The sequence below is a fragment of the Lytechinus variegatus genome, chromosome 11, assembly GCF_018143015.1.
Source record: "Lytechinus variegatus isolate NC3 chromosome 11, Lvar_3.0, whole genome shotgun sequence".
Taxonomy (NCBI): Eukaryota; Metazoa; Echinodermata; class Echinoidea; order Temnopleuroida; family Toxopneustidae; genus Lytechinus; species Lytechinus variegatus.
Window position 1 is genome coordinate 16,183,694 of NC_054750.1, and position 26,698 is coordinate 16,210,391.

Sequence of the window (26,698 nt, forward strand, 5' to 3'; positions counted from 1 at the left end):
TGTTCTTTATTTTATTATGTGAAATTAGGTTTATTCTTTTTTTTTCCTCCAAGAACTAGAAAAAAAATGATTGACAACTGATTTAATGCATTAGATATTGATTGCTGCAACTTATTTCATTATAAGGGAGACATATCAGTTACACATGTATGAAACAAACTGGATTTCATATGATAACATTAAGAAAATGGACAGTGGGGATGTGACATCATCAGCCCGCCTAATTAATATAAACGATGACGTGCATGTAACTGTTTTTAAAAAGATATTGCCAAACTTTGAAATTCAATAACTTTGTTATTTGTAATCAGATTTTGATGAAATTTTTCAGCATTTGCTCTGTAATTTTTACTATATTTCTTTACAAATACATATTTTCAGCCCTGAGTACACTTTTGAAAACATTTATTTGTATGCTGCTCCGCATGGACACTTGTGTAAGAGTATTTCACCTTGATGTTCATGAACTGTTAACATGTTCAATGCTTGATATAGTTTTTGATGATCTTTTATACTATTTTGTGGATAAAATGTTTTTCTAGCTGTAGATATGCTTTACAGTCCTTTGAAATGCAAAAGGAAATGGACATATCATGTGTATAATAGCAAAAAATTTCCATCTATAAATAGACTTCCTAAAATTTGAATGACATGTATAATTTCAAACATGACTACCAGTATATATTAATTTGTTCATTATTGATTTAAAAAAAATTCATGTTACTTAATTTTCAAAGCAGAGTGATATAACCTTTCATATTATATCAATACACTTGTCAAAACGTCAAGATTGGATGGTCCTTTTCAGGACCAACACTTGCCCAAGATAGATACATGGTGTATTGTGAAACCTACTACACTATCTTTCAACTTTGTTTTTGAAAATGTTTTTAGTGGTTCAAAAGCACCTTTTGAGAGGTTTGGGGACAACTGCAAAAGGAGATGTACTAACATTTATAAGCTAATAATCTTCTAGATATGCATGCAAATGATTACAAAATTTGTTCTTGGTGCAAGTGTATGCATGTTACTTGGTTTTTTTTAGGCATGTAAACAATCATGTATGTTTCAATATATCTGGGGATTTACCATTACGTCACTATCCAAAAGACATGACCCGAGGCTTGAACCTTAGACCTCCAAAATAGTTTGTAACTTACACATGAACCTGGATTACAAGTGCATGTCATAATGTGTAGTTTGCTTTCATTATAGTCAATGCTTGGTAAATACTTGTAGTTTTCATTGATATCAGCCAAGGTGTGCACTCATCACAAAGTACTGTTCAAGACAGCTAGGAACCATTTATAAAATGTGACAGAAAATCACTGAAAAAACACTTCATGAAGGCTCCCCATGGAATCCCAGAGGGAACTTTTGGAGGAGGATTTTCAGCAAGTGAATGAGATTGATCATTTCCTTTAACACAATGCCTACTGGAACCAGGTGGTCCCTCTACAAAACCTGTTGGAATGACAGAATTAAGTAGTCAACAGGTTAATCTACCTCCAAGGGCAATGACAGCTGAGAAATCACAAATCCTCAAGCATTTCTGATGACACTCCATCCTAAAAAGTCGAATGATATTCAACATATTGATCACCGGTGACAACAGCATGATCGGCCTTCATGAAGGAATGGTGGGGCATGGCATTGTTAACCTAAAGGGGCATGCCCCTACAGTCCTTTGTGTGCTCAAAGTGTTCCAGCGCCTCTGATAGCCACATGACATAATTCGAGGCCCCACGTCAGTCCCAATTGGTTTTCCTGGACAGTTTCCCTTACCAGTGACATTGGAATGCTTGGCCTTCACAAAGGACTGAAGGGGCATGCCACTGTCAACCCATTATAACATCCCTCTGATCCTTTGCATGCTCAAAGTGTTCTGGCACCTGTGATAGTTACATGACGTCATTCCAGGCCCCATGTCAGTCCAGATTGGTCCTCTTGGCCCGTTTCCCTCAGGAAAGCCTCGTAAGCATCAGCCATATCGGATGTTACACCGGACCCATCCCTGCGAGAAGAAAAGGGCGGAAACATCTTTCATCTTTGGGATCATTGAGACAGGATGATAGTGAATGGAAGGCAAGTACAGGAAGATAGAAATAAAAAGGGTATGAGATTGTGTTTGCTTACTGTATAGGGTGATGGAATGAAAGACACCACCTCTCATAGAGAAAAAAGTTGAACTTCCTTTTATTAAAGACTTTTTTTTTCCATTTATGCAGATTTGACAATGTCAAATAAGGACAGGCCTTCTTGATTGGATCATAATTATGTCCGTTACAACGATGGGAATTCCACATGATTAGGGAGGAATCAAACTTTTTTTACATTATGAAGAGGAAAAATGGAAATATTCAACATTCCATAATAATATACAAAAGAAATAGTGACACTTGACACTATCAGCTCTCTCAATTGCAGTTTCATGTAACCGTTTTGTTAAAAGTAAGCAAATGTTTAAATAAGATGTCTGTTCTCATTCGCCATCCAGTTTGGATGCAATTTTCTGCATTATGCTTGCATCATTTCTATCCATTGATTCAATTCAACTTGTTTGGGGTGGACTTCCCTTTTAAAATTGATATCAACTCACCCTAATTCGGGTTGCCAGCCATAGTGATCCAGGGCAGGGTCAAAGTTCAAATTGTTGGGGTCAGTTTCATCTTCGTAAGAATAGTCCTCTGGGTTAAACAGCTCTGCTTTGAAACCTGCAAGATGAGCAATTTAAGTCAATTACATCATTCAACAATGAATACAATGAATCAACATTTCATTTAATCAACAAATAGGCCTACTTACAGCACTATAGAGTACAAGTATGTGACATTTACATTTATATTTTAGCATTTTGATGACTATATTTCGGGAGTGCATGATCAAAAATCACCACACATCAAATTTGATAGTAATTTTTTCATGGCGATCAAAGGATAGCCCTACTGATATTGATCATGTAGCAAATATATATGATTGTTATATTGACCATAATGTACAATCAATCCTTACAATCACTTGTAATATCAGTCATTAGTTTCATATTACGGGGCCAGATTAATGATTCACTTTATAGGCATCAACTTACCAGCTTCTTCTGCAGATATTACTGTTCCCTTTGAACTGTAAAATGTAGGGATATTCTGTAAGGGGAAAGCAAAAAAAAAATGATAAAAAAAAAACAAAGATGAGAAAAGGATTGGCAAAATACAAGTACACAGGTATGACACTGAAGGCCGATGAAGATAAAGAGATAAGTATATACAAGGGGCCACTTGCAAAATGGTTGCAATCAAACACAAGTCATAACGCAAACACATCTCATTTTCCAACCATATCAGAAGTGTGCATTTGGACATACATTTTATTTCCAGAATTGTGTTTGATTACGACCCTTTCTGCAACAGCGGACTAGATTTAGGGGGTGTTGCAAGAAAATATTTGCAGTCAATTGCAAATATTTCTGTTGCAATTTTGCAATCAATGGATCAATTTTAACTGTTGCAAATGAGTTCAAATTGCATGCTGAAGAAGCAGATAATCTATCAATCGCAAATTCACAATTTATTACAAAACTTATGATTGATTTAGGGACAAAAACGAACTTGCAATTGATCGCAAGTTTCTTGCAAGTCCCCATAAGTCTTATTTAAAGGACAAGTCCACCCCAACAAAAACTTGATTTGAATAAAAAGAGAAAAATTCAACAAGCATAACACTGAAAATTTCATCAAAATCTGATGTAAAATAAGAAAGTTATGACATTTCAAAATTTCGCTTCATTTCACAAAAACTGTTATATGAACGAGCCAGCTACATCCAAATGAGAGAGTCGATGATGTCATTCAATAACTATTTCTTTTGTTTTTTTATTGTTTGAAATATGAAATATTTTAATTTTCTCGTCATTGGCATGTGAAATGAAGTTTCATTTCTCCCTGAACACGTGGAATTCCATTATTTTAACATTTTGTGCTTCAGGCAAGGAGGTCCTAATCATCAAATTCGTAAAAATTGAAATATTGTATAATTCAAACAATAAAAAACAAAAGAAATAGTGAGTGACATCATCAACTCTCTCATTTGGATGTAACTGGCTCGTTCATATAACTATTTTGTTAAAAATAAGCGAAACTTTGAAATGTCATAACTTTCTTATTTACATCCGATTTTGATGAAATCTTCAGCATTGTGCTTGTCTGATTTTTCTCTTTTGATTCAAATCAACATTTTTCTGTGGTGGACTTGACCTTTAAAAGGCCTACACCATTGCTCATTCTCACATCTGCCGAGATATTCCTCTACTCATCTACCCTTCTCCTGCTCTCAAGTCAAATCTCACCCGGGCCTCATTGCATAGAAGTTACCATTATAGTAACTATCCCATCCAATGATAACTACCATGAAATCCTTGTTTTTGATTGACTGTTGATCAATGTTACCATGGTATATAATAATAATAATAATATAGGTTATTTATATAACACACATATCCACCTTGTTAGGTGCTCAAGGCGCTCCTATATTACCCGGCTAAGCTAGGCGTTCATAGCGCACACAGCTTTTTAAGGAATTACTTCCTGCCGGTACCCATTTACCTCACCTGGGTTGAGTGCAGCACATTGTGGATCAGTTTCTTGCTGAAGGAAATTACGCCATGGCTGGGATTCGAACCCACGACCCTCTGTTTCAAAGTCCGAAGACTAATCCACTGGGCCACCACGCAATATAGTTATCATTGGATGGTAAAATTACCATAATAGTAATTTTTATGCAACAGGGTCCTGGAGAGTATTTCATGAAGCAAATAGCAAATTTTTACCAGCATATTTTCTTCTGAACCAATCAGATGCAAGGATTTCCATAGTTTATAACAATTGACACTGAATATCAGTATTTTTTTTCATACATGAGTGCTTCCCAAGTTTTCAGTCCTTATAAGGACTTCATCCAACCTCATAAAATATCATCCTCCTCTCTCATCTACCCCTTACTTGTCTTTGAATTCCCACTAAATCTCTTTTATGTTCCTTTCTCATCAACTGGTTTGCGTGCCTTTGCCACAGGTCATTTCTCCAGCAACCTACTTTGGTAGGCACGACCATATAGCTTAATATGCCATACCCAAAGCTACAATAGACACATACAAATATGCAATGTTCCCTAGGACAGTACGGATATGGAACAGATTACCAGGACATGTCATTCTCCATGGAAACCCAACTACGTTCAGAGAGGCTGCACTACCTATCATCAGCATGATGCAGCCTCCTGTTGGGTCCCACATGCTATAAATGGACCAATGCATGTTTTTACTCGCACCCCTGCATGCTCATTTTTATTGTATATATGTGAGCCAACCCAAATCCTGCACCTTGTCACCTCCATTGGCACATGACATTATTGACATCCCAGTATAGTTTCCAAGGAGCTGCGTTTTGGGATTATTGCGACAAGTAACAAGTAACTTCTCTTCATTTAACAGGCCATTTCAGGAGTAATCAGAGCCCCTTCTATGTTACGAAATTACTGACCGTAAACACATCTCCTCCAGCATCCCCATTCATAGCGATGGCCCCTACTGGCTCTTCATACCTTGACCTTTGACCGTTGATTGGCCTCCTCCCCCAGTCTGAAGCTCTGAATTCAATCAGTCGCAGCCACTGCTCTCTGATAGATCTGGGAATGAAATGAGAGTTAGATCTTTCCAAGTTTGATAAATTATAAAAAACAAGTAGAAAAATCACAGAAACAAATAAAAAGGTCAGAATTTAGAATCTGCAGAAATAAAATTGATTCTGTTGGGTGTTTCATAAAGCTGTTTGTAAGATATGAATAACTTAATGCATGACTGGTGATCCTTTCTTATGCTATGTGATATCCCTGTATAATTGATTTATGAACTAAGAACATGTTCCAGTCGGGCGTTAAGTTGTGCGTAACTTTACGAATAGCTATATGAAACACCCACCTGGACTGCACTCTGTTTTAATACAAAGTGTAAGATTGCCGAGTGTTGATTGAATGTTATTTTTCTACCAAGATTATCTTTAATTGATTGGTTAGTCAACTAATGGGGTGCTGCAAGAAATTTGCGATCAATTGCAAGTCAATATTTGGTCCCTTAATAAATCATATGTCTTGCAGTTAATTGCAAATTAGTGATTGATTGCTAATTTGCTCCTTGAAACAAGAAGGTTAATCTGATTTGCTACAGCTACCGTTGATCTATCAGTTGTAAAACTGTAACAGAATATTTGCAATTGATCGCAAATATTTTCTTGCAACACCCCCTAAGCAATGAAATGAGTTGGAGAGAGTGTACTCTTACAGTATATTGGGTGAATGACTGTAGGAAAGATGAATTTGGTGGATTCACAACATGGTGCGCCATTTATTCATATCTAGTTTGCTTGGTTTTGAGCACATATGGGCACCAGTTTGGAACGTTCCCTAGGGAGTGGAATGTGTATACATGATGGTATGCTAACCTGATGAATGACCAACAGCTTGGGAAATAATTATTAGATCACTTTTCTACGAAACTCCCATACAACATGGTCTAATAATTATTTCTCAAGCTGTACAGTACATGTACATGTATAAACATACTCTAAACATTTGCTTACCCTTTTGACTTCAGAATTTGGTCACCACATAGGTCCATATTCCTAACTCTGGTTTAAACTCGACCTCGGTCTTAAGTAATGGCCAACCAAAAGTGTCAAAAATTGTTTACAGTATATTCCCTTTATATTAACTGATGATTTAACACATTACGTTGATTTTATGTTAATATAATTATGTAATATAGGTGGCATTTGGCATCACAATATGGTGCGCCATCGATCAGATGCAGCAGACAGGCCAAAATTCGCAATGCCTCATGGGAAAAGTTGACATCCAAATTAATCTCTAGCTCTGCAGCGTGCTGCATGCATCCAATTATGCTGCCCTTGCCGATGCGCGGATGTGCCGACTTGCATACATGTACGTTGTCGACAAGGGTCCAGGAGAAATCTGCCGCATATTTTTCTTTGCGAAATTTAGACCGTTTTGGGGGTGAATTCTTCCTCCATTTTTGACATGGTTTTATGTGAAGCATCAGGATGATATAAATTTGCACATTTTTATTGCTAGCACTGTGCGCTGCCTGCACCTGTGATGTCGACCCTGAAGTCACAAATCAGTCAGCAACTGATAGGAGCGCATCAATTGTGAATCCATCAAAATTGTCTGCTGCTGTAACAAGAAGAGTAGGGTGACTGATTTTTGATAATAGATCACCGATTGGGGGTAGGTCTGATGGAGAAGATCATGAGAAGGAAGACGGTTGGTGATGGTTGAGCAATGACTAGCTCCACCGTTCTGCAGCATTCCTATACTGTGCTGCAGCAATCATGTACTGTGACTAGACGAATGATAGCTCGCCCAGGCATGGGGTATCTTGACAAGATATTGTAGCTGTGTCAGCCAGCGAGGTAAACGGCGCCTGAAACAATAGTGCTGTACTTTTTTTAATTCTTGGTGAGTATTGCGGCATGAATGTTGCAAAGAGAAGAGCAAACTTATCATTATAGTGAGCTCAATCATATTAAGAGACTACATTATAATAATGTTGCACCCTGGGTAAGGATAAGGGAACTTTATAAGAAGTTCAGGTCTTCAGCTGGTGCCATTCAAAGTGGTTTAGCTTATCGGCCTAAAAGGATTTCTAACAATCTACTTTATGGAAGCATCATGGTCTAGTGGTTCTGACCATCCTATCAGTCACAGGGTCATAGGTTAAAATCACAAGTCATTAATCCACTTAAGCAAGGTGGTTATCCACACAATGCTGCACTCAACAAGGGGTTTATTTTCTATTCGCCCAATGCCAATGTCGTCCAATTACCAACTTGTCTGCTTTCATTTCATCTACCAGCAGTCCGTCCACTATCCACATGGTCTAATTGCCGTATCGTCCACTCACCATTTCGTCTAATAACCAGTTGGTCCAATAGTCATTTAGTCCATATTCCACTTGGTCTAATTGGACTTAGTGTTAATTAGGCGAAATGAATGAAAATAAAATGGATATTAGACAAACTGGTTACGAGACGAAATGATCAGACGAACTGGTGATTAGATGAAGTGATGATTGGACCAAATGGTTATTAGACGAAATGTTGATGGACGTAATGGCATTAGATTGAATGAAGGTAGACTATAAGATGAGTGGACGAGTTAGCAATAGACGAATTGGCAATTTACCAACCAAGGTAAGGTAAATGGGAACCTGGCACAATTAATTCCTTGATATTCTTTTGTCTTGTCAAAGCATGAGTGCTTAAAGCAGAAGTACTAATATTCAAGTCCCTTGAAAGCCCATGGGAAGTTATATCATAATGTGATATGCCATATACAAGAAGTGAGTCTTCTTATTTATTATCATTACTGAATCACACTGACAAGGACTGAAAATCAAAAATTTACCTGTCAACCTCGCCATTGACAATATAATTCCTTCCATCATTGAAGATCTTGTTAATTAGCTCTGACGACTGACTGTTGCTCATTTCTCGATCATAATCCTCTATCGTTTTCCCTGCCAACTGCAAAGATAACATTGAAAGATAGTAGGTAAATGGTTCAACAAAATACAAATGAAAGAGGAAAACAGAAGAGGAACTAAGAAGAGTTGGTATACCAAAATAAAATCACTCAAGAGAATCACATGCAAAGCTTCGAATGAACGAACTTAGAAACAAGTGAGTAAACGGAAATTTAATCACACTTGAAAGAGGCAATAGCAGAAGACAAAGTAAAAGCAGAATACAGAGAGAAATAGCAGGGAATTGTTCAGAAAGAGATGCATTTAAAATCAAATGCCAAAACACAAGTCCCAAATGCAGGCAACTGATTTGTTGAAAGTAAAGTAGGATTGAACTTTAGGAATCGCTTTTGATTGCAACTTTATGCAATGGGGCACAGATCAGCTCCAACATAGACCAAAGATGGAAACACCAAAGGAATAGTTTCATGCACAGACAAAAGCAGATACAGGATTTCGATATAGAAGGGGTACAAAGAGCTAATTTAAACATAGAGGGGATACAGATGACAAATTTGTTAGACTTGGCTACAATGTGGGTTCAATGGGTGATTCTCAAAATATAAAAGAGGTGCATCCCTTATGGATCTGCCACTGCAAATGACAAGACAAGGAAGATGCAGTACATGTGCCTTGAGTCTTCTCTCCTAATCCTGTTTTATAACTCCCTAATCCTGTTTTATAACTCCACTCGCTGACTCAAGCCAGCCTTCTCTCACCTCTCCAAATACTCGAGCCTCCAATCTTATCAACTACTCAAGCTCCTCTACTTCCGTGGCCTGTTTGATAAAATTGGTTACAAATTGGCAATGACAGTTAAAAGCCACTGAAATCCATTCATCTGATTGGCTGATGGTTCATGTGTTATAGAAAAATGTCTTTATGAAACGTAGCCTAAATCTTTCTGTTTTACATTCCTTTCATGGACTTCACTCATTTCCGAAAGATACTCCACCTTCAAACCTTTCACTTTCTCGCCTCTCAATGCCACTTCTTCCTCTGTCCACTTTTCTTAGTCATCCGAAGACTCACCACATGGTGAACCAGAAACCCCCTATGCGATTACCTTGAATATGTTACATAGACACTTCAGGTTTGCTTCTGAGGGGTGGTCTGTCAGAGACTGGAAGAGTTCTTGGAGTGCTACTCTGTAAACCTTGACCTTATGGATAGTGCCATCGCCACCTATGATCTGAAAAAAAAATACATAGAATGCAGAAATTATGTTTTTAAAAACTTTCAAGTGAATAAATGAGTAAACACCAACCACTCCCTGTGCCATCACATTTCCAAATACATTGTTTTCTCAAGCTAGTGCTATGGGGCAAAAAAAAATGCTTTATCAAATTGCTTAATAGGGTATATTTCATGCACAATCGGAATGAAAGCACCAATGATGTTGGGGAAAGGGATTAGAAAAAAGAACTTTTTAGCATCAAAGATTTGCTCGTTCATTTTGCCACATATTGTGTTCATTATCCTTACCTGAATGAACATACAAATGTTAAAAGATTCTGCATTTTGAGGAAAAATATGTTTTTCGTGATTTTCCATTAGAAAAGCCACTTTCAAAAGGCCTTTGCCCTGAATTCCATCTGTTTTCTATCACTGTCATGTCCCTACATGATAGCGGGTATCATTGACAACGGGAGAAAGGTTATCGACATCGCTAAAGAGCAAAAACTGGTGATAAAGAGGTTATGATAACAGTAATAACATTTGTATGCGATGAAAGGCTGGGGTTTCACTCACATTTTGAATATACACACACTGAATCAGATACTCATCATGTTGATGAGGGAATTCAATCTAGTTGGTGTTTCATTTATTTATTTAAATTATTTATTCATATTCATTGATTTATTCGTTTATTAATTTAGTTTTTTGCTTGATTCATTCATTCACTCACTCACACACAAACAATCATTTATTTATCTATTGATTTATATATTCATGCATGCATGCATTTTTTTACGGGGATGGAGGGGCTCTGACTTCAAAGAGGAACCATAATCCTTTTGTTCATTTCTTACCTCCATATTCATGAAGAGTTCAGCCATAAACATAGTAACACCATGTAATCTCTTGTGTTGTGCAGGGTCTAATGCCATCTCTTCCTTCCTTACAACAACTTCCTTGGCTCTATGTCATTCAGAAGAAGTAAGATATATTACAGGAAAGAACTTAAAGATAAAAATGAATTTATCTCCACTGAGCTAAGCCACTGTCATAGACCCATGTACACTAGGTTAGTCCTGATATACTGGATCTTTTCATTAAACAGGTGGAAATACATTGTAAATTTTTGTAAAAGAAATGATAGTCATCATTATTCCATTAAAAAAAATTATATTTATCATGGGGCACTCAAGCATTCAAAGAATTGTTTTTCCATTTGGTACCTAAGGAGACATCTGGCTGGAGTGGTAATTGAATATTCATGTCTTGCCAAAGGACGCCCATGCTGCAATAGGGATTTGAACCCTAGACCACGTCCACTGAATTATCCAATGATCCACAGCACTTCAAGATGAACAGGCCTTCAATTTGATACAGCAAGGCCACTTTTCAAGAGAGCACATAATCATTACAAATACAGCATAAATGGGAAAAAAATTAAAATAAGGGCATAAGAATATCTAAGGCCAGAAAAAGGGCATTGGCGTCAGTCAATGGGGCATCAAAGGCCACGGATTAATTCAATTGGATTAATTTAAGCCTGGGTGAATACTGACCTTTCATTGATGAGTGTGCGGATGTTTCTGCTGCCGGGTTGAACTGGTAAGGTCTTGAATAGGTGATCAATCATTCGGGCTCCTGTATACGTGAAGTTTGGCTCCATAATGGACTAAAATCAATGGGAATATGAAAGTCATAGGAATTTCATTTTTAGATTTACAGGACCGTATTCTGCAGTTGGGTTTAACTTAAACTCAGGTTCAAAGTTGTGGTTTAAGTATGGGAAGCCAAAATTATCAATTTTTTTTATTAAGTTGTATGTTACTTATGTTTACTGTGCTCTTTCCTGATTCATCGAAGGTGGAGACAATCATCTATTTATACTTCCTACACAATTACAAGTGATTTGAGAGCCAGATGAGCTGATAGTATGATATGTCTACTGTTAGTGATTATGTAACAATTGGCTGTCCATACTTAAACCACAACTTTAAACCTGCGTTTAAGTTAAACCTGACTTCAGAATACGGGCCACAGGGTCTCCTTAGAGGACACTTCTGGGCCCCATAACACATACATTAGGTCATTTTCAAACGTGAGTGACACGACAATCGGAGAGGTTTAAGGGCTCATATCTTTTAACTTAAAGGTTATGAATTATTCATGACTACTATTTTATATATAATGTAGGACTGGCATGGGCCACTACAAGTTTGATTTGAATTCAACAATTCGTTTAGTAGATATGATTAAAAAACGGTGCGTGAGTGACACGACAAATTTTGGACATGGGTTTCTGACCACTAACACATATGGTTGGATTCGTGCCCAAGTAGTTGTCATGGAGTACTGTGAGTACCAGTAAATGGACACAAATAGTGTACCTATCTAACACATATAGTCAAAATCAATCAAACCTTCTCTATGGAAAATGGTACCCTCCTATATACCGTGAGTGACACGACATCCAAAACGTGAGTGACACGACAAGTGCAAAAATACAACATTTATCTCAACATTGAAAGTATTTTTTGCATGATGTAAAAGATTAAAATACCATTAACCAAAAAACAAGCTTAATAACATAATAACTGCTTTCTTTAAAGTTCATAATATGTCATCCCGATGTTTTATTCATGGTTTATGGTCATACATGTATTTGCCCATCAACTCACATTCCCTATACCATACCACATTGTCACACTAGGGCTTGTACCACTCTCCTCTTTAGAGGAGGAGGGGGCACTTGAAGGAGGTGTTATGAGGTCTTGGCATTGACATCAACTCAAACATTATTTTTGTGGCCTGATATCATTCAAAACTTTAACTCTTTCTCCCTATCTAAAGTTTACAGGTTTATACAATGCAGCATCCACAATGGATGAAATCATTTTTCCTTGTAAGAAAGGTATTCTCAAAAGTCACTCACATCATCTGGCATGGTCTGGTAGATGTACTAGTAATGTATGACTCCTTTTTCTTGAAATATTGGATTACAATATTATCATCCTTTAATATTTTAGGCATTGTCCAAATAGGACATGGCAGTTTCAATATCTTTTTTGGTACCAAACCACAATCACATCGCTGCACACTTCAGATGGACTATCAGCAAATCCTTGGGAATTCAACTCAACAAGCATAGGTTTTTTCCTGAACACTACTTGTATGTGGACCCTCCCAAGGCAGTACATGTAGGCACTGTACCAAAATTCAGAGCTATGCTTTTAGCTGGAATCTTGTAAGCGCCTTTTCATTGCTAATTATTTGATCATATACCATACCACGGGAATCCAGGGAAAGCCACAAGGTGAAAGACGCAGTCAGTACCTGATTCTTGCAGTCTGCTACTATTACATAACTACAACTACAAGTCATTAGCCTTTCCTTTTCTAAGCCCTTGGATGTCACACTAAAATCCAATTCAGCATCCCAACCAGGCTCCCTTTATACCTCAATAGCTTTTTCCCCTCGAGGTCCAGCTCTGTTCTTATCAGGGTACCCCCCCCAAAAAAAAAAAAAATTGATCTACTGGTACATGGCAACCCATCCAAAGTTGCTCAAATCAAAATGCGGTCTTGGTTGGGACTTGTTGGGACCTACATGAACGTGCATCATTTTGTTGTAAATTGTAATGAATATGTGTAAATGCAAATCTGCTCTGAACACACATCGGCCCGCTTACGGTAGTTTGCTGTTCAGACCCTACATGTAGTAAAATCACTAGCGGTATGAATGGTGGCTGAACAAATAATGATTTTGAACTTGGCATGTAGCTGCTTCAAGCAATATCCAAAATGTTCTATCCAATCTCAGTACATTCTCACCTGAAATGTTTATGTTTTCTTGCAAATTTGTTTATTTCATGTCCTGGAATACAAGCTTTATGGCAAATGAAAAAGTTGATTTAATCAATCAGAAGGAAAAGAAAAATATTTTCTTTTCCGAATTTGAAAAAATGTTTGGTGTTCATGGTGATCTCTTTTATCTCATGTACACTACTTTATCACTAAAATTTCTGCAAATTTAAAAAAAAAAGATCCCTGACTTTTCTAGCTATGAGTATAAAAGGTGAACTTTCTGCTCATTTCTGTAAATGGAGACAAAGAATGTTCGAGTACTACCTACATGTAGGTATGACGTGAACCATCACCATCACCAACCCTTTATGCATTCCATTGCTATAAAAGTGTAGTGGTTTTTCTCTTGATACATTCATAATTTTGTGTTGATTGATTATGTTGCAATATTCTTAATCACAGTACATTCACCAAAATATGAATTAGGATCCGAGTCTTCACACCAATGGAAAATTTTCAGGATTTTTTTAAACCAAGGCAACCACAGAGAGGAGAGAAAATAGATGAACTCAATGTCAAATTCAATATTTCCATAAAAAGGAGTAAAATTAGGAAGATGGAGGAAATTATTAGCCTAAAATAGGCCTAAATGATGTCAGGAACAACATTTTGACTGTATCCCTGGTAAAACGCTTCAAAAATTACTGGATGTCCTTTTTTATACACAATATAATACCGTGAGTGACACGACATTTCGTGAGTGACACGACATTGTGAGTGACACGACACAACTTTAACAGTTAATTTTAGCTTTACCTTAACACATTGGACCAAGTTACTTTATATACAATAAGGTACAGATAAACTGTATTTGCTCCAGTACTGGGATAAATTAATTTTCAGAATACACAGCTCTAAAAAACTTTTTGCATTTAAAACGTGAGTGACACGACAACCAGTTTTGAAAACTTCGAAACACAATTTTTTTCAGAAAAACACTTTACAGAATTGTTTTTTGCTATTTAGGAGTTAGATACAATACACAGCTTGTATCTTGCCAACAAATGCGCTTCTAATACAAAGTTTATATTGTGATAGGCAATATGTGAATTTTAATGCAAAAATCAACATTTTGTAACATTTAATTTCCCTTGCATAAAATTCACTGTATCTCAAGACATAATTAATAATTTTATGTAAATGAAATGGAAAAATATACTTTAAGATGTCTAGTTTCAAAAAACATTGAAGCCTAATGATTTCTGGCAAGTTTTAATTTTCACCCCCATGTCCACTTTTGTTTGAAAATGACCATTAGCGATTAATCCCTAATTTGAAAGAACAGTTTTGATCAGGCCTTTAATAGTCAGTCTACTGAGCAAATTGTGCATGCAACGATAATCATGATAGGCCATCATTTTGCCATTAATATGGCTAACCTTTGTGTCAAAGAGCCCTGCATTACCTCTTAATCCTGAATGCTCCCAATTATAAATGCACTTTGACAACTGTCAACAACAATTTGATTCCATTTCCAATGCAGTAAGTTGTGTCACTGCTGATTAAAAGCAAAAAAACAGGGACAAATCATAAATTGGCAATGCAAATGAACTTATCATCATCACAATATGAGTAGCATGTCAATGACTCTGTATCCTGCATCCAGCAAAGAAATTCATGCAAAGTACTATTTCAAACAAAACAGACACAGTAATGAAAATATTAGAAGGTGCTGATTACGAATCAGGTTAAATAACAGGTTATAATTAGGCATTGACCTACATAATTGGTTGCCAAAGGAGAAAGACTTGGGGCATTTGAAAATAAATCAGCACTAAGCACTACATTGTAAATTTTTTTTAAAATTCGGTGTAAAAATTGGTGAACCCCACAGAGCTCTCCCACATAAAACAATAAAATCCAAATAAACTGGGTTCCAAAAGAAGCTTATCACACTTCACAAGCACACAACACAAATTCCACTCACAAAAAATTGATACAGACTTGCTTCAATAATCTGTTCTTTAAGCACATGTCAATGATTAAGAGATTGGTTTAATATTAAAGATGCTGTAGCCTCTTAAATCAATTGATTGCAGAATCCAAAGTCACAAAATGGCAAAAGAGAGACCAATGAAAATGAGATAGGATTTGAACCAAATGGTCATTCTTTGCTTAATTGGTTGCTATTGAGTCCATTCATGCATTATGCTTCATTGACCTCACTAGGTGTGTTTAGAATGTTAATTTCAACTTCCTGTAACTTCTTAGTTATTTGAGGTAATCAATTAAACATGCTGATGGTCATGCTGTGGACTTCAATAAACTGGTAAGTTTGTTTAATCCCATCGGATTTTCATTGATCTTTCTTTTGCCATTTTGTGACTTTGGATTCTGGAACCAATTGATTTGAGGGGCTACAGTTTCTTTGTAATTAACCCAATCTGACAGGCATGTAAAAAACTTTTCTTGGGGAAAGACAGGATATCTAAACCCTAATTCTTCCCGAGGGGAGGGGGCCATAATGCCCCCCCCCCCCGACAATTTTCGCGATATATCTGCTGCGCAAAATTTTTTGACCTCGCCGCTCACTTTTTACTTTCAAGTCTCGCGCAAATTTTGAGACCAAATTTGTGACACCCGAGTACGCGGTTACGACATTACGCAATATTATGTAAGTGTATGTCAGACCCCAAATTGCTCATAAATGTGATTTCATGTACAAATCCAATGCAAATTGTGCATTAGCCAAAATTCATAAATGTATCATTATTTCTACTTTTACTGATTAAACTTAATTCATTTTGCCTTGTTTATGATCAGAATTAAGTCTGGAACGATTTCCATTGAAAAAACAATAAAAAACAAAAAGTAAAAAAACAAAGAAATACATAAGGAATTTAAAAAAACAATATAATACATAAGGAATCGGTCTTGGTACCCCCCCCCCCCAGGGAATGACAAGAATCAAAATACCCCGGGAGATTTAGGGTTAAACAGTGGAAGGGAAATTAATTTATCTTTGATTAGTTTACCTGTTCAAATATGACATCAGCGACTTCACTCAACTGCCAGTCTTCTCTGATGGACACTGAGAGGATGTCAGTCAATGAATTCATGCATTCTTGAAACAAGCCAGGATTGATGCTCAGTTGATACAGAATGTCATTCAATTCTACAATGTAGTCAGACTCCTAAATGATGATAAAATCAGAGGCATGACAGTAAAAGCATTATTTCCTACTGTTGGTGAAAAAGTTTGTATTTTTTGCATGCAAGTTTGGTTATGAGGACTTTGGTGTGTGTAAATGTTAAGGCCGATGCATAATTGTCGATTCCAATATTTCAACAAATTACATAACACTTTTTTGAAATGATTACAAAAATATATATTTTTTTAATTTCAGTTTCAGGAACAAACATTGGGGTGATATCAAGCCTTTAGATCAGAGAAAGGGTCGCGCTTCCACATTTACTCTACTTGATTACATTAATACATTTCACTTAAATGAGTAACCTTTTTTTTATTTAAAACTGGAAATTGAAACTGAAAGGAACAATACATGTACAAGGGAAAAGTGGTCATGTCATGAGCCCAAGACAATTTTTTTTTTGGGGGGGGTCATTTTAGATGAAATTGGATTGGACCATGAGGGCCGGGACAACATCAGAAAAATTATAATCTTACTGGATCAATTGGGAACAGACTACATTAATACAGATTACAGTCAAATCATTTTACTACTTTCATTACAAACCACCGAGGAGCTTGAAGGATCACATCACCACCATAGGCATTAAAGCATAAAACATGGGTCCCATTGACAAAAATTAGTGATTAATCATACGCTCAAATTTCATGACTGATTGTACATTGTAGTCAATGAAATCAATCAGAAAAAATCTTCTCTGATGATTGCTAAGCTTTGTGTTACAGGCCCCAGTTATAATTATATGCTCAGCATTTTTCCTACATGTTTTGTTCATAGCTTCATTCTTCTTCTTCTTCTTATATTGGTTTGAGTGGCGATTAGTCATATTTGACTATTGTCGCCATTTACTCTATTAATAAAAATCTCACTTCTCACATAATAAAATTATTACCAATAATAATTTATACATATGTGAAATATTTTTCATGTGCATCCTTCTAATATGAAAAAGGGATGATTATGGTACAGTTTGCCGTAACTCTAATCAAAATGGCATATAAACAAATCTTCGCCAAAAACAAACCGCTAGCTTCAGCTCAGTTCCAACTAGTTGCGCTTGCCCTGTCCTTTCAAGATGCAATCATACCGGTCAGCACGGTACATTGTGCCGATTTTTCGGACGTAAATGCCTAGGTCACCCATGCATAGACGAGGGGGCGCTAGTGTACCTGTGCTTACAGATGGGTTAAACATTAAAATAATTTATTTCTTCTTTTTTAAACAACAACAACAAGGCGAAAACACTTGTGGGCTTTGTTAGTTATATGTGCAGAACATATTGTATATATTATATCATACATTATTATATATATATATATTTTTTTTTTTCTTTTCACATTAGACTTGTACAATCATATCCTTTCATATTTCTTAATAAACAATACAAGTACATCACTCCTTACTAAAACGTTTCGTTCTTGAAACGAAACGTAAAAGTGCTTTCTGTATCCCTGGATCATCTTTTTTTAAATACTCCATTATTTGTCCAGGCTGTGATTCATTCAAATCTACAAGGAGCATTGATCTTTCAATTATATATTTTGGACAATGTAAAAGATAATGTCTGACAGTTTCTACCTCACGACATGTATCACAAAACCCTGTTTGATGGATCCCTAATCTATGTAGATCTTGGTTAAGACCAGCGACTCCAAAACGGAGACGATGGAGTACAGTTTCCTGTCTCCCTAGATTGCATTTATATGAGGGTAACACTGATGGTTGCAACTCTTTCAGTGCTGAGTTAGTTTTATTCCATCTTTCTTGCCAAACTATCTTACAACTTTTTGAAATAAGTTGCATAATCTCTGATAATGTTATTTGATTATGAATTTCTATTTTGTTTGATAAAGCTTTTTTTGCGCAGGAGTCTGCTATTTCATTTCCTTTTATTCCACAGTGACCAGGGATCCACTCTAGGTATATATCTAAACCTTTATATTTAAGTCTTGTAGTAATAGTCAGAATTTCTGTGATAATAGGATCGTCTTTCCGATTCTGTAAAGATAAAAGTGCACTTAATGAATCACTGAAAATAACAACACCTGTATATATATCTAAATGTTCTATCCATTCCAGTGCAAGAATAATCGCAATCAATTCCGCCCTGTAGGAGGAGGTGAAATTAGATAACCTTTTGCCTTGGTAAAAAGAAAAATAAGGTACGTAGAAAGCGGCTGAACTAATTCCCTTTTCAGGAGCTTTGGATCCATCAGTGTATATATGGAGTTGGTGTGACCATTTTGTATGTATCAATTCCAAACTCAGTTGTTGCAATTGTATTGGATGGTCCGATTTCTTAATTTGTGAACTTAATTCAGTAGATATAACTGGTGGACAAAATAACCAAGGGGGAAAGGCTGGAGAAATAATATTTTCAATACTAATTTCTTTTCCTATCTTGGATTGAAGCCTATAACCAAACGGTTTACTAACGTTCTTACCTTTAAGATAATCGAACTGCCAACATGGTTTGATACGTGTTATTAATGGGTGATTACTATGTCTTTCTATATTTTGTCTGTACTTGCTTGATAACATTTGCCTTCTTAAATCTAAAGGAGGTTCTCCCATTTCCACCTGCAGAGAAACTAGCGATGTCAACGGCAGCCCGCCAGCACATATTCTGAGTGCTTGATATTGCACCGAGTCTAACAACTTTTTTGTAGTTACTGGAGCACTATCATAAGCTTGACAACCATAATCAAAATTTGATCTAATAATTGCCCTGTAAACCATGAGTAAGGACTTAGATGAACTTCCCCATTTAGTTCCTGTTAAACTTCGCAATATATTTAGTTTCCTTTTACTTCTTGAAACTACGTTCTCTATATGGGGAAGCCAAGACAATTTACTATCAAATATCATTCCTAGGAAACGGTGATTATTTTTATAAGTGAGTATACTCCCTTCAAACTTGACTGTTGGAGGTGTAACGTTTGTAAGCTTAGTGAAAAATACCGGAACAGTCTTCTCAATAGAAAAATTGAATCCCCAGTCTTTAAACCAGGTACATAATATATCTAGATAAGTTTGTATCCTTAATCTAATATTCTCTACATTTTTTCCAGAAAACCATATTGCACAATCATCAGCATATATGGATATTGTCACTTCAGGATCAATTGGAATATCTCTCATCATGACATTATATAAAAGGGGGCTCAGAACACTCCCCTGGGGGAGTCCGTTATGGATTTGGAATGTTCTGGATTCAGTATTTGTAACTCTTACCTGAAAGGTACGTTCTGTTAGATAATTTTCTAAAAATTGTAACATATTTCCTCCTATACCACATTGAGCTAGTTTGTACAGTAATCCATCAATCCAAAGACTGTCATAAGCCTTTTCGACATCCAAAAATACTGCAAGAGTGTGCTCACTGCAATTGATAGATTTTTGAATGTCATTTTCTAATAAAACAATATTGTCAGTTGTACTACGACCTTTTCTAAAACCGCTGATGAAATTAGGCAATAAGTTATTTTTATCTATGTACCACTGCAATCTATTTTTTATCATACGCTCTATAACTTTGGCAAAACAAGATGTAAGTGATATTGGTCTGTAAGAGATAACGTTTTTTGAGTCCTTACCAGATTTCAAGATTGGCACTAAAATTGAGTGTTTTAGAGAACTCGGGATATCCCCGGATTCCCATATTCTATTAATAATGTTCAACATAATTTCTTTTGTGTTTTTTGGCATATTTTCGTATACAATGTATGGAATATTATCTTTTCCTGGAGCAGCAAATTTAGTAGATTTAACTGCTTTCTCAAATTCATTCATCGAGAACGGTTCATTAATGACATGTTCATTTTGGTAGAAAGAGTTTTGTACTTCCTTGGTTAATGTTTTATTGATATCTTGTTTTTTGTGTCCTAAGGATTGGAAAAAAGTTCCAAAAATCTCTACTCTCTCTGGTAAGGACGTAATGGCTTTACCTTTCTCAATCAAAATAGGCATATTTTGTGATTTTTTGACAGGTACGCCATTCAAACGTTTTATACATGACCATATCTTTGTCTCTGGCATGAATCTGTCTAGTCTTCTGCAAAAAGCTTGCCAATATTCTCTTTCCGCTTTCCGGAGAACTCGTTGGGCTTCTGCCTTCTTTTTTTTGTATTCGTTAATTCTATCAAGTGTAATTTTTCTTGATAGATGGTTTCTTATTCTATTTCTTTCTTTAATCTTTTCAGTACATTCCTTGTTCCACCATGGGACAGGATTTTTTCCTGTCTTTCTTTTTTTTGGAATTGCTTCATGAATACATTCTTTCAAGCGTTCCATAAATGTATGAAAAATGTTCTGAATATCATCTTCAGAATTAATTATTTCATTTTTTATAATATTTTCACATTTGTATGCAAATATGGGCCAGTTAACATTCTTAAAAGAGATATGTTCATGAGACATGTTATCTTTGGCCTGATTACTTAGATTTTCATGATTTTTTTCTTTCTTTCCAAGTGTTATTTGAATAATAATTGGAAAATGATCACTCCCAAAAGAATCTTCCATAACCTTCCATATCGCCTTACCGGCCAGTAATGGGGAGGAAATACTCAGATCTAAGCACGAAAGCTTTCAAGTACAAGGATCAAGTCTAGTTCCTGTTTTATCATTCAATACTATGAAGTTATTCTCATATATAAATTGCTCAATGGCTTGTCCATTTCTGTCGGTTTTGTCACTGCCCCAGAGGGTACTATGGGCGTTGAAATCACCTAAGATTATTAGGTTATCTGTTTCATTAACATTTTTCAACAATGTGTTTAGAATTGATTCGTTTAATTTTTTGCATGGATTATAAAAGTTGATAATAGATATTATTTTATTGGTGACATATATGTTAACTTGTTGTAATTCTAGACTTGGATCATTGATTGGATCTTCGTACTTAATCCTATCGTGGATATATATTGCACAACCCCCTCTTCGCTGACCTTCCCTATTTCTTGGAAGGCATGTATAATTTGGAATACAAAGTGAACTATTATCATAAAACCACGTTTCTTGAACACAAATTAAATCATATTCTTTATTTGTTTTTAAATGATTAAGTAGCTCTTGTCCGTGCCCTAATAAGCCCTGAGAATTCCATTGAAGGATGGAAAGTAGGGCAAAGAAAGCGTTAGTTCCTGCGTTGTTGAGTTATGATTTCCTTTTTTTGTTGCCGCAATCTTCTTGCAGCAGTTAAAATTAAAGCATTTATTTCTTCTTCTTCTCTACCTTCAGTTAATGACATAATTAATTGACATATAAAAACAACAATTTGTTCATCACTGGCTAAACTTATGAAATTAGGTGTGGTATTCTTTGTCGATGTACCAGCTGACCTGTTAGCCTGATCTTTAACTTCAGACAGTGGTGTATCCCTTTGTTGGGTGTTGACAGGAAAGTTAGTCTCCATAGGTAGTTCGCTTGGAACCGTTGCTACCTGTGGATTTGTAACTTTACTCTGGTTATCTGTTACATATGTTTTTACTCTTACCTTAGGTACTGATTGGGAAAATCCCTTAGCATCATCAGTGACTGTCTGTGTGACTTTTTGTTCACTTTGTGTTTTCCAGACCTGGGATGCTTCAGCATATGTTAGCTTTCTTATTATCTTTATTTCTTGTACTTCTTTTGCTTTTTTGGCCTGCTGGCATCCTTTGAATGCTGCGGAGTGTTCACCTCCACAATTGGCACATATTGGTGTCAATTTCTTCTGGCATTGATCAAAATTATGATGATCTCCACACCTAACACACCTAATCTGAGATCTGCATATGTCAGCAGTGTGACCATACCTTTGACACTTAAAACATCTGGACACAGGAGGGATATATGGTTTTACTGAAAACATCTGGTAGCCTAGATTGATATTCTGAGGGAGATCTGCCAGACTGAAAGTAAGAATCACACTCCTCATAGGAATAAAAATAGGCTGATTATTATCAGCACCTTCTCTTTCTTTGTCATTTTTGTTTCTCTGGTCTTTCTTTACTATTCTTTTTACTGCTGTCACTTTCTGGTCTCTCAATTCTTCAAGAATATCCTCTTCTGATGTTTCAGTTGGGACACCATATATCACTCCTTTAGTTCCCGACCTACTTTCCGTGACCTTTACTGGTATATTGCCTATGTTTTGAATCTGTGAGATGGATTTCATCTGCTTTAGGTTGATACATTTTACCAGCAACCCAGTGCTAATGGGTTTAATAAACTCTACTGGTTGTGAAGTCACATCTCTGATCGCTTTTTTTACTTTTAAGGGATCAATATTCCTTAAATTCAATTTCTTCTGTCTATCTATAGGTGCTATAAATAACTTGAAATCAGACAATCTTTTGGTTGAAGTAAAACCTGGAGTACGATATGATGTATTCGAGTCAGAATCTGACGATGCGTTTTGATTGATATTTTCAATTGTAATATCGTCACTCTTTTCTCTTTTTCTTTTTTCTGGTTGGTACGAAGTGCTTTTTTTTCGACGTGGTCTTTGTATCATCCAGATTTCTTCATCCGTACTCGTTATTGTATGGTCCGGCTCGGATGTCGCCGGCCCAGTCGCCATGATTGGCCTTTGGTAAAAGGGCGGGAAATTTGAATGTTAGTACGGTACGTATAGGTGCGACCTACGACATAAAGTAAGTGTGAAGTGCTCAAAAAAGCCCACAAATGCTCGCTTACCCTGTCACTTGACCATAGGAAGGATGTTCCAAATGCACAATTTAGTCTAACAGCGCGATATTGGTAATTTATAGAATTTTTCTGATATTTTCAGAGATAGTGAGTTGCACGTCCTACTCAGGTCAAGCTGCATGCGACATCCGAGGATAAATACTATAAATATAAATACTATTGTCATAAAATTGCTACCATAGCATGCTTACCGGTTCATTTTGTAACCCATTCCAGTATCTTCCTGGAACAAACTCTACAGCTGTGGCTGACAAAGTCATCATGTAATGTCACTGATCTTCAAACTCTAGAAAGAAGTCTCGATGCTCAGGTAAAAAACTGTTGAAAAAAAAATTACAAACGCAATAAACAATAGGTGGGACACACGGTGTCTGAGCCTGACTTGTGTGCATTGTGTACCAAACCCAAACTGCAAACATTTCATCCGTTAAAATGGTAAAATGAACATTTCTTTAATAATATTTAGACAAGAACAATTATCTAGGTGTATTAGATCAATGCGAGTACTTTTTATCATTTCAATATCTAAACAGTAAATCATGAATTTCTCACCTTAATTCTCTCACAAGGCAAGCTTACTTCATCCTCGAAGCGGTGATGTCTTTGTTGTTGTTTTTGTTATCGATTTTATTCATTGTTCATTTTTATCGCGGGTCATCCGCGCCATTTCGATGAGATGAGCAGCATATAGAGATGTCCTGTATACCCATTATTAGTATACATCTCTGAGCATACCCCAGAGAGATGTCGATATCTCCAATTTTATGATATACCCTCTGTTTTTGTTGTTTTTGATTTGAGAAAATTTAATATCTGCAAGTTAGCATGATATAGGCCCCATCATTCGTAACATCTAATCAAGCAGTTTGGGTTACAGAAAAAGAGATAGGGAATACGTTTCAAAAAGTGCATGCCCAGGACAAACAAACAAATAAATAAATAAATAACTAGGAAAATAAATAAATAAAATAAATAAATAAATAAATCAACACCCTGGGTCATAGATCAGGGAACACTTTTGGGTATTTCATGAACTGCATGGCCCTGGGAATTATAGCTAAAGCCGCCCCCCCCCCCACCACCACCAAGACTTTTTGGGCCCCGCGGTGCTGCATATATTTTATGCAACACAAAATTCACCCCTGGAATCCAGTTTGGTATAGCTAATTTTCCCCCATTTACATGACCATGGGCCCAATAAGAGGGGGAAGTGCCGCGGCGGCTGCAGAACAGAAGCCCCCCCCCCCCTCACCACCAAGATTTTTCCGAGGTTACTGTTGCATCTAATTTTCTTTTCTTTATTTTTTTCATCATTTTTTGCGTGTCAGTTTTTCCCTAATCAGAATATTTTTTATTTTGGAGTGACCCCGCCCCCACCCTATTCTCTTTCAATTTTCATTTTATTTTTCCAAACCAGCATCCCTTTTTCAAAATTCCTTTCCAGCACACTAATGAAATCCATATGGGGCAATTCTGAACGGCGGCGCTTTTGGTGGTCACTCGGGTGCGGGGGCCGACATGCCCTATAATTCACACTCTGGAACCAATTTAAAAAGTGCGAGCACGAAGACGAGCAGAAATTTTTAATATGCGTTTTGATCTATAAAAAAAGGATCTGTTAACGGCAGCTTCTTAGCCATGAAGACGTTACATATTTCAACTATCAAATAATGCGAGTGCGAGCTGAAAATTTTGGCACTTTTACCTGAAGAATGGAAAACGATAAGTATATAACTTAATTCAAGATATAAACCTAAAAATGGGACACTCTATTCATATTTTGTAAATCATGAAAAAGAAGAGTAATTTGAAATCTTACTATATATATTAATAATGCGAGCACAAAGCGCGAGTAGAATTTATTTTTTATTATTTATATACGGTATCTGATCAAAAAAGGATCTGTAAACGGCTGCTTGTTAGCCATGAAGACGTTACATATTTTAACTATCAAATAATGCGAGCGCGAAGCGCGAGCTAAAAATTTTGACATTTCTACCTGAAGAAATTCTAAGCAAATTTTGTAATCGTAAAAACTTATATAACTAAACAATTGATGCGAGCGCGAAGTGCGAGCAGAAAAATTCCGTACACTCTATTCATGTTTTGTAAATCATGAAAAGGATAATAAAAGTTACCTACATTAATAATGCGAGCAAAAAGCGCGAGCAGACAATTTTTGATATTGTGATCTGAAACTGGATAATGATTAAAATAGAGAACAAGCTGCGTATCTGAATAAACGCGTGTTGCACATTTCGACCTAGAATTTGGGTATTCTAAAATCTAAATACCTTTCTTATCATGAAAATCATCAAAGCGAGCGCAAAGCGCGAGCTAAAAATATTTGATATTCCAATCTGAAAAAGGGTCAATTTTTACAGATCGAGCATACTGATCTTAAACAAATAGGAGCAATGCCGAAAATTTGTTAAACAAATTATAATTTCCTCCTATAAAAGCCTCTTAATTTACTATCTATTGTCCACGGCGGACGGCATTTGAATAGTAATGAGTCAGAAAGAAAAGGATCGAGGGGATTTGAATTCCAGTTCATCTTGGCTTAGCGTGAACCAGAATAGCCTGGTGGTTGAGCCGCTGCCCGGAAAGCAGTAGATGGCAGGTTCGAATCCCACTGGTTCCATTTTTTCTGATTTATGATTTTCATACAGATCGAGCATACTGATCTTAAACAAATAGGAGTAATGCCGAAAATTTGTTAAACAAATTATAATTTCCTCCAATAAAAAGCCTCTTAATTTACGGTCAATTTTTAGCTTTGTATTTCAAGCACTTTGTGGTAAAATTGTGAGGTACCTTGGATATGGATCACAGATTGAAAAGAGCTGTTATGTTTCATTGTTATTACTTTGAGTTTTGACATAGGACCGGGGCAGTCTATAAGGACATTATGTCATATGAAAATGATGTCTATCTTCCTTGCATGAGAGCGCAAAATCTGTTAATATCATGGCCTGAAAACTGGACATTATTTTTAAAGCACTTTTGTAATTATGTATAAGATGCATGAGTTAATTTTTCAACAATCAATGCGAGCGAAAATCGCGAGCCAAAATTTATGATAAACTGTCATCAAATGGGGATTTTAAGTAGTTTGTTTTATAATTAATATTAAGATATACATGCCTCATCAATCAAAATGCGAGCATGCAGCGCTAGCTGATACGGTTTTACAATCTGTCTTGAAGAAGGATATTTTG

At 36.2% G+C, this 26,698-nt stretch overlaps 1 protein-coding gene across 1 annotated transcript; it reads right to left on the reverse strand.

Annotated features, from left to right (window-relative positions):
- Nucleotides 1-155: 155 nt before the first annotated feature.
- On the reverse strand, nucleotides 156-24,114 carry LOC121423831 (polyadenylate-binding protein-interacting protein 1-like). Its single transcript, XM_041619337.1, has 11 exons — nucleotides 24,030-24,114; nucleotides 23,669-23,795; nucleotides 16,608-16,766; nucleotides 11,329-11,441; nucleotides 10,627-10,735; nucleotides 9,660-9,785; nucleotides 8,476-8,594; nucleotides 5,535-5,679; nucleotides 3,089-3,143; nucleotides 2,600-2,714; nucleotides 156-2,014 (listed from the first exon to the last, which is right to left on the reverse strand). The coding sequence occupies exons 2-11, from the start codon at nucleotides 23,738-23,740 to the stop codon at nucleotides 1,912-1,914; spliced, it is 1,116 nt and encodes a 371-aa protein (XP_041475271.1). The 5' UTR covers nucleotides 23,741-23,795; nucleotides 24,030-24,114; the 3' UTR covers nucleotides 156-1,911.
- Nucleotides 24,115-26,698: the final 2,584 nt, after the last annotated feature.

Excerpts from the sequence above, each read along its gene's own strand:
- LOC121423831 (XM_041619337.1), bottom strand. The coding sequence starts at position 23,740 with ATGATGACTTTGTCAGCCACAGCTGTAGAGTTTGTTCCAGGAAGATAC. Across the intron at positions 16,767-23,668 it reads ATGGGTTACAAAATGAACCG|GAGTCTGACTACATTGTAGA; the intron begins GTAAGCATGCTA and ends ATCATCATTTAG. Across the intron at positions 11,442-16,607 it reads CTGATGTCATATTTGAACAG|TCCATTATGGAGCCAAACTT; the intron begins GTAAACTAATCA and ends CATTGATTTTAG.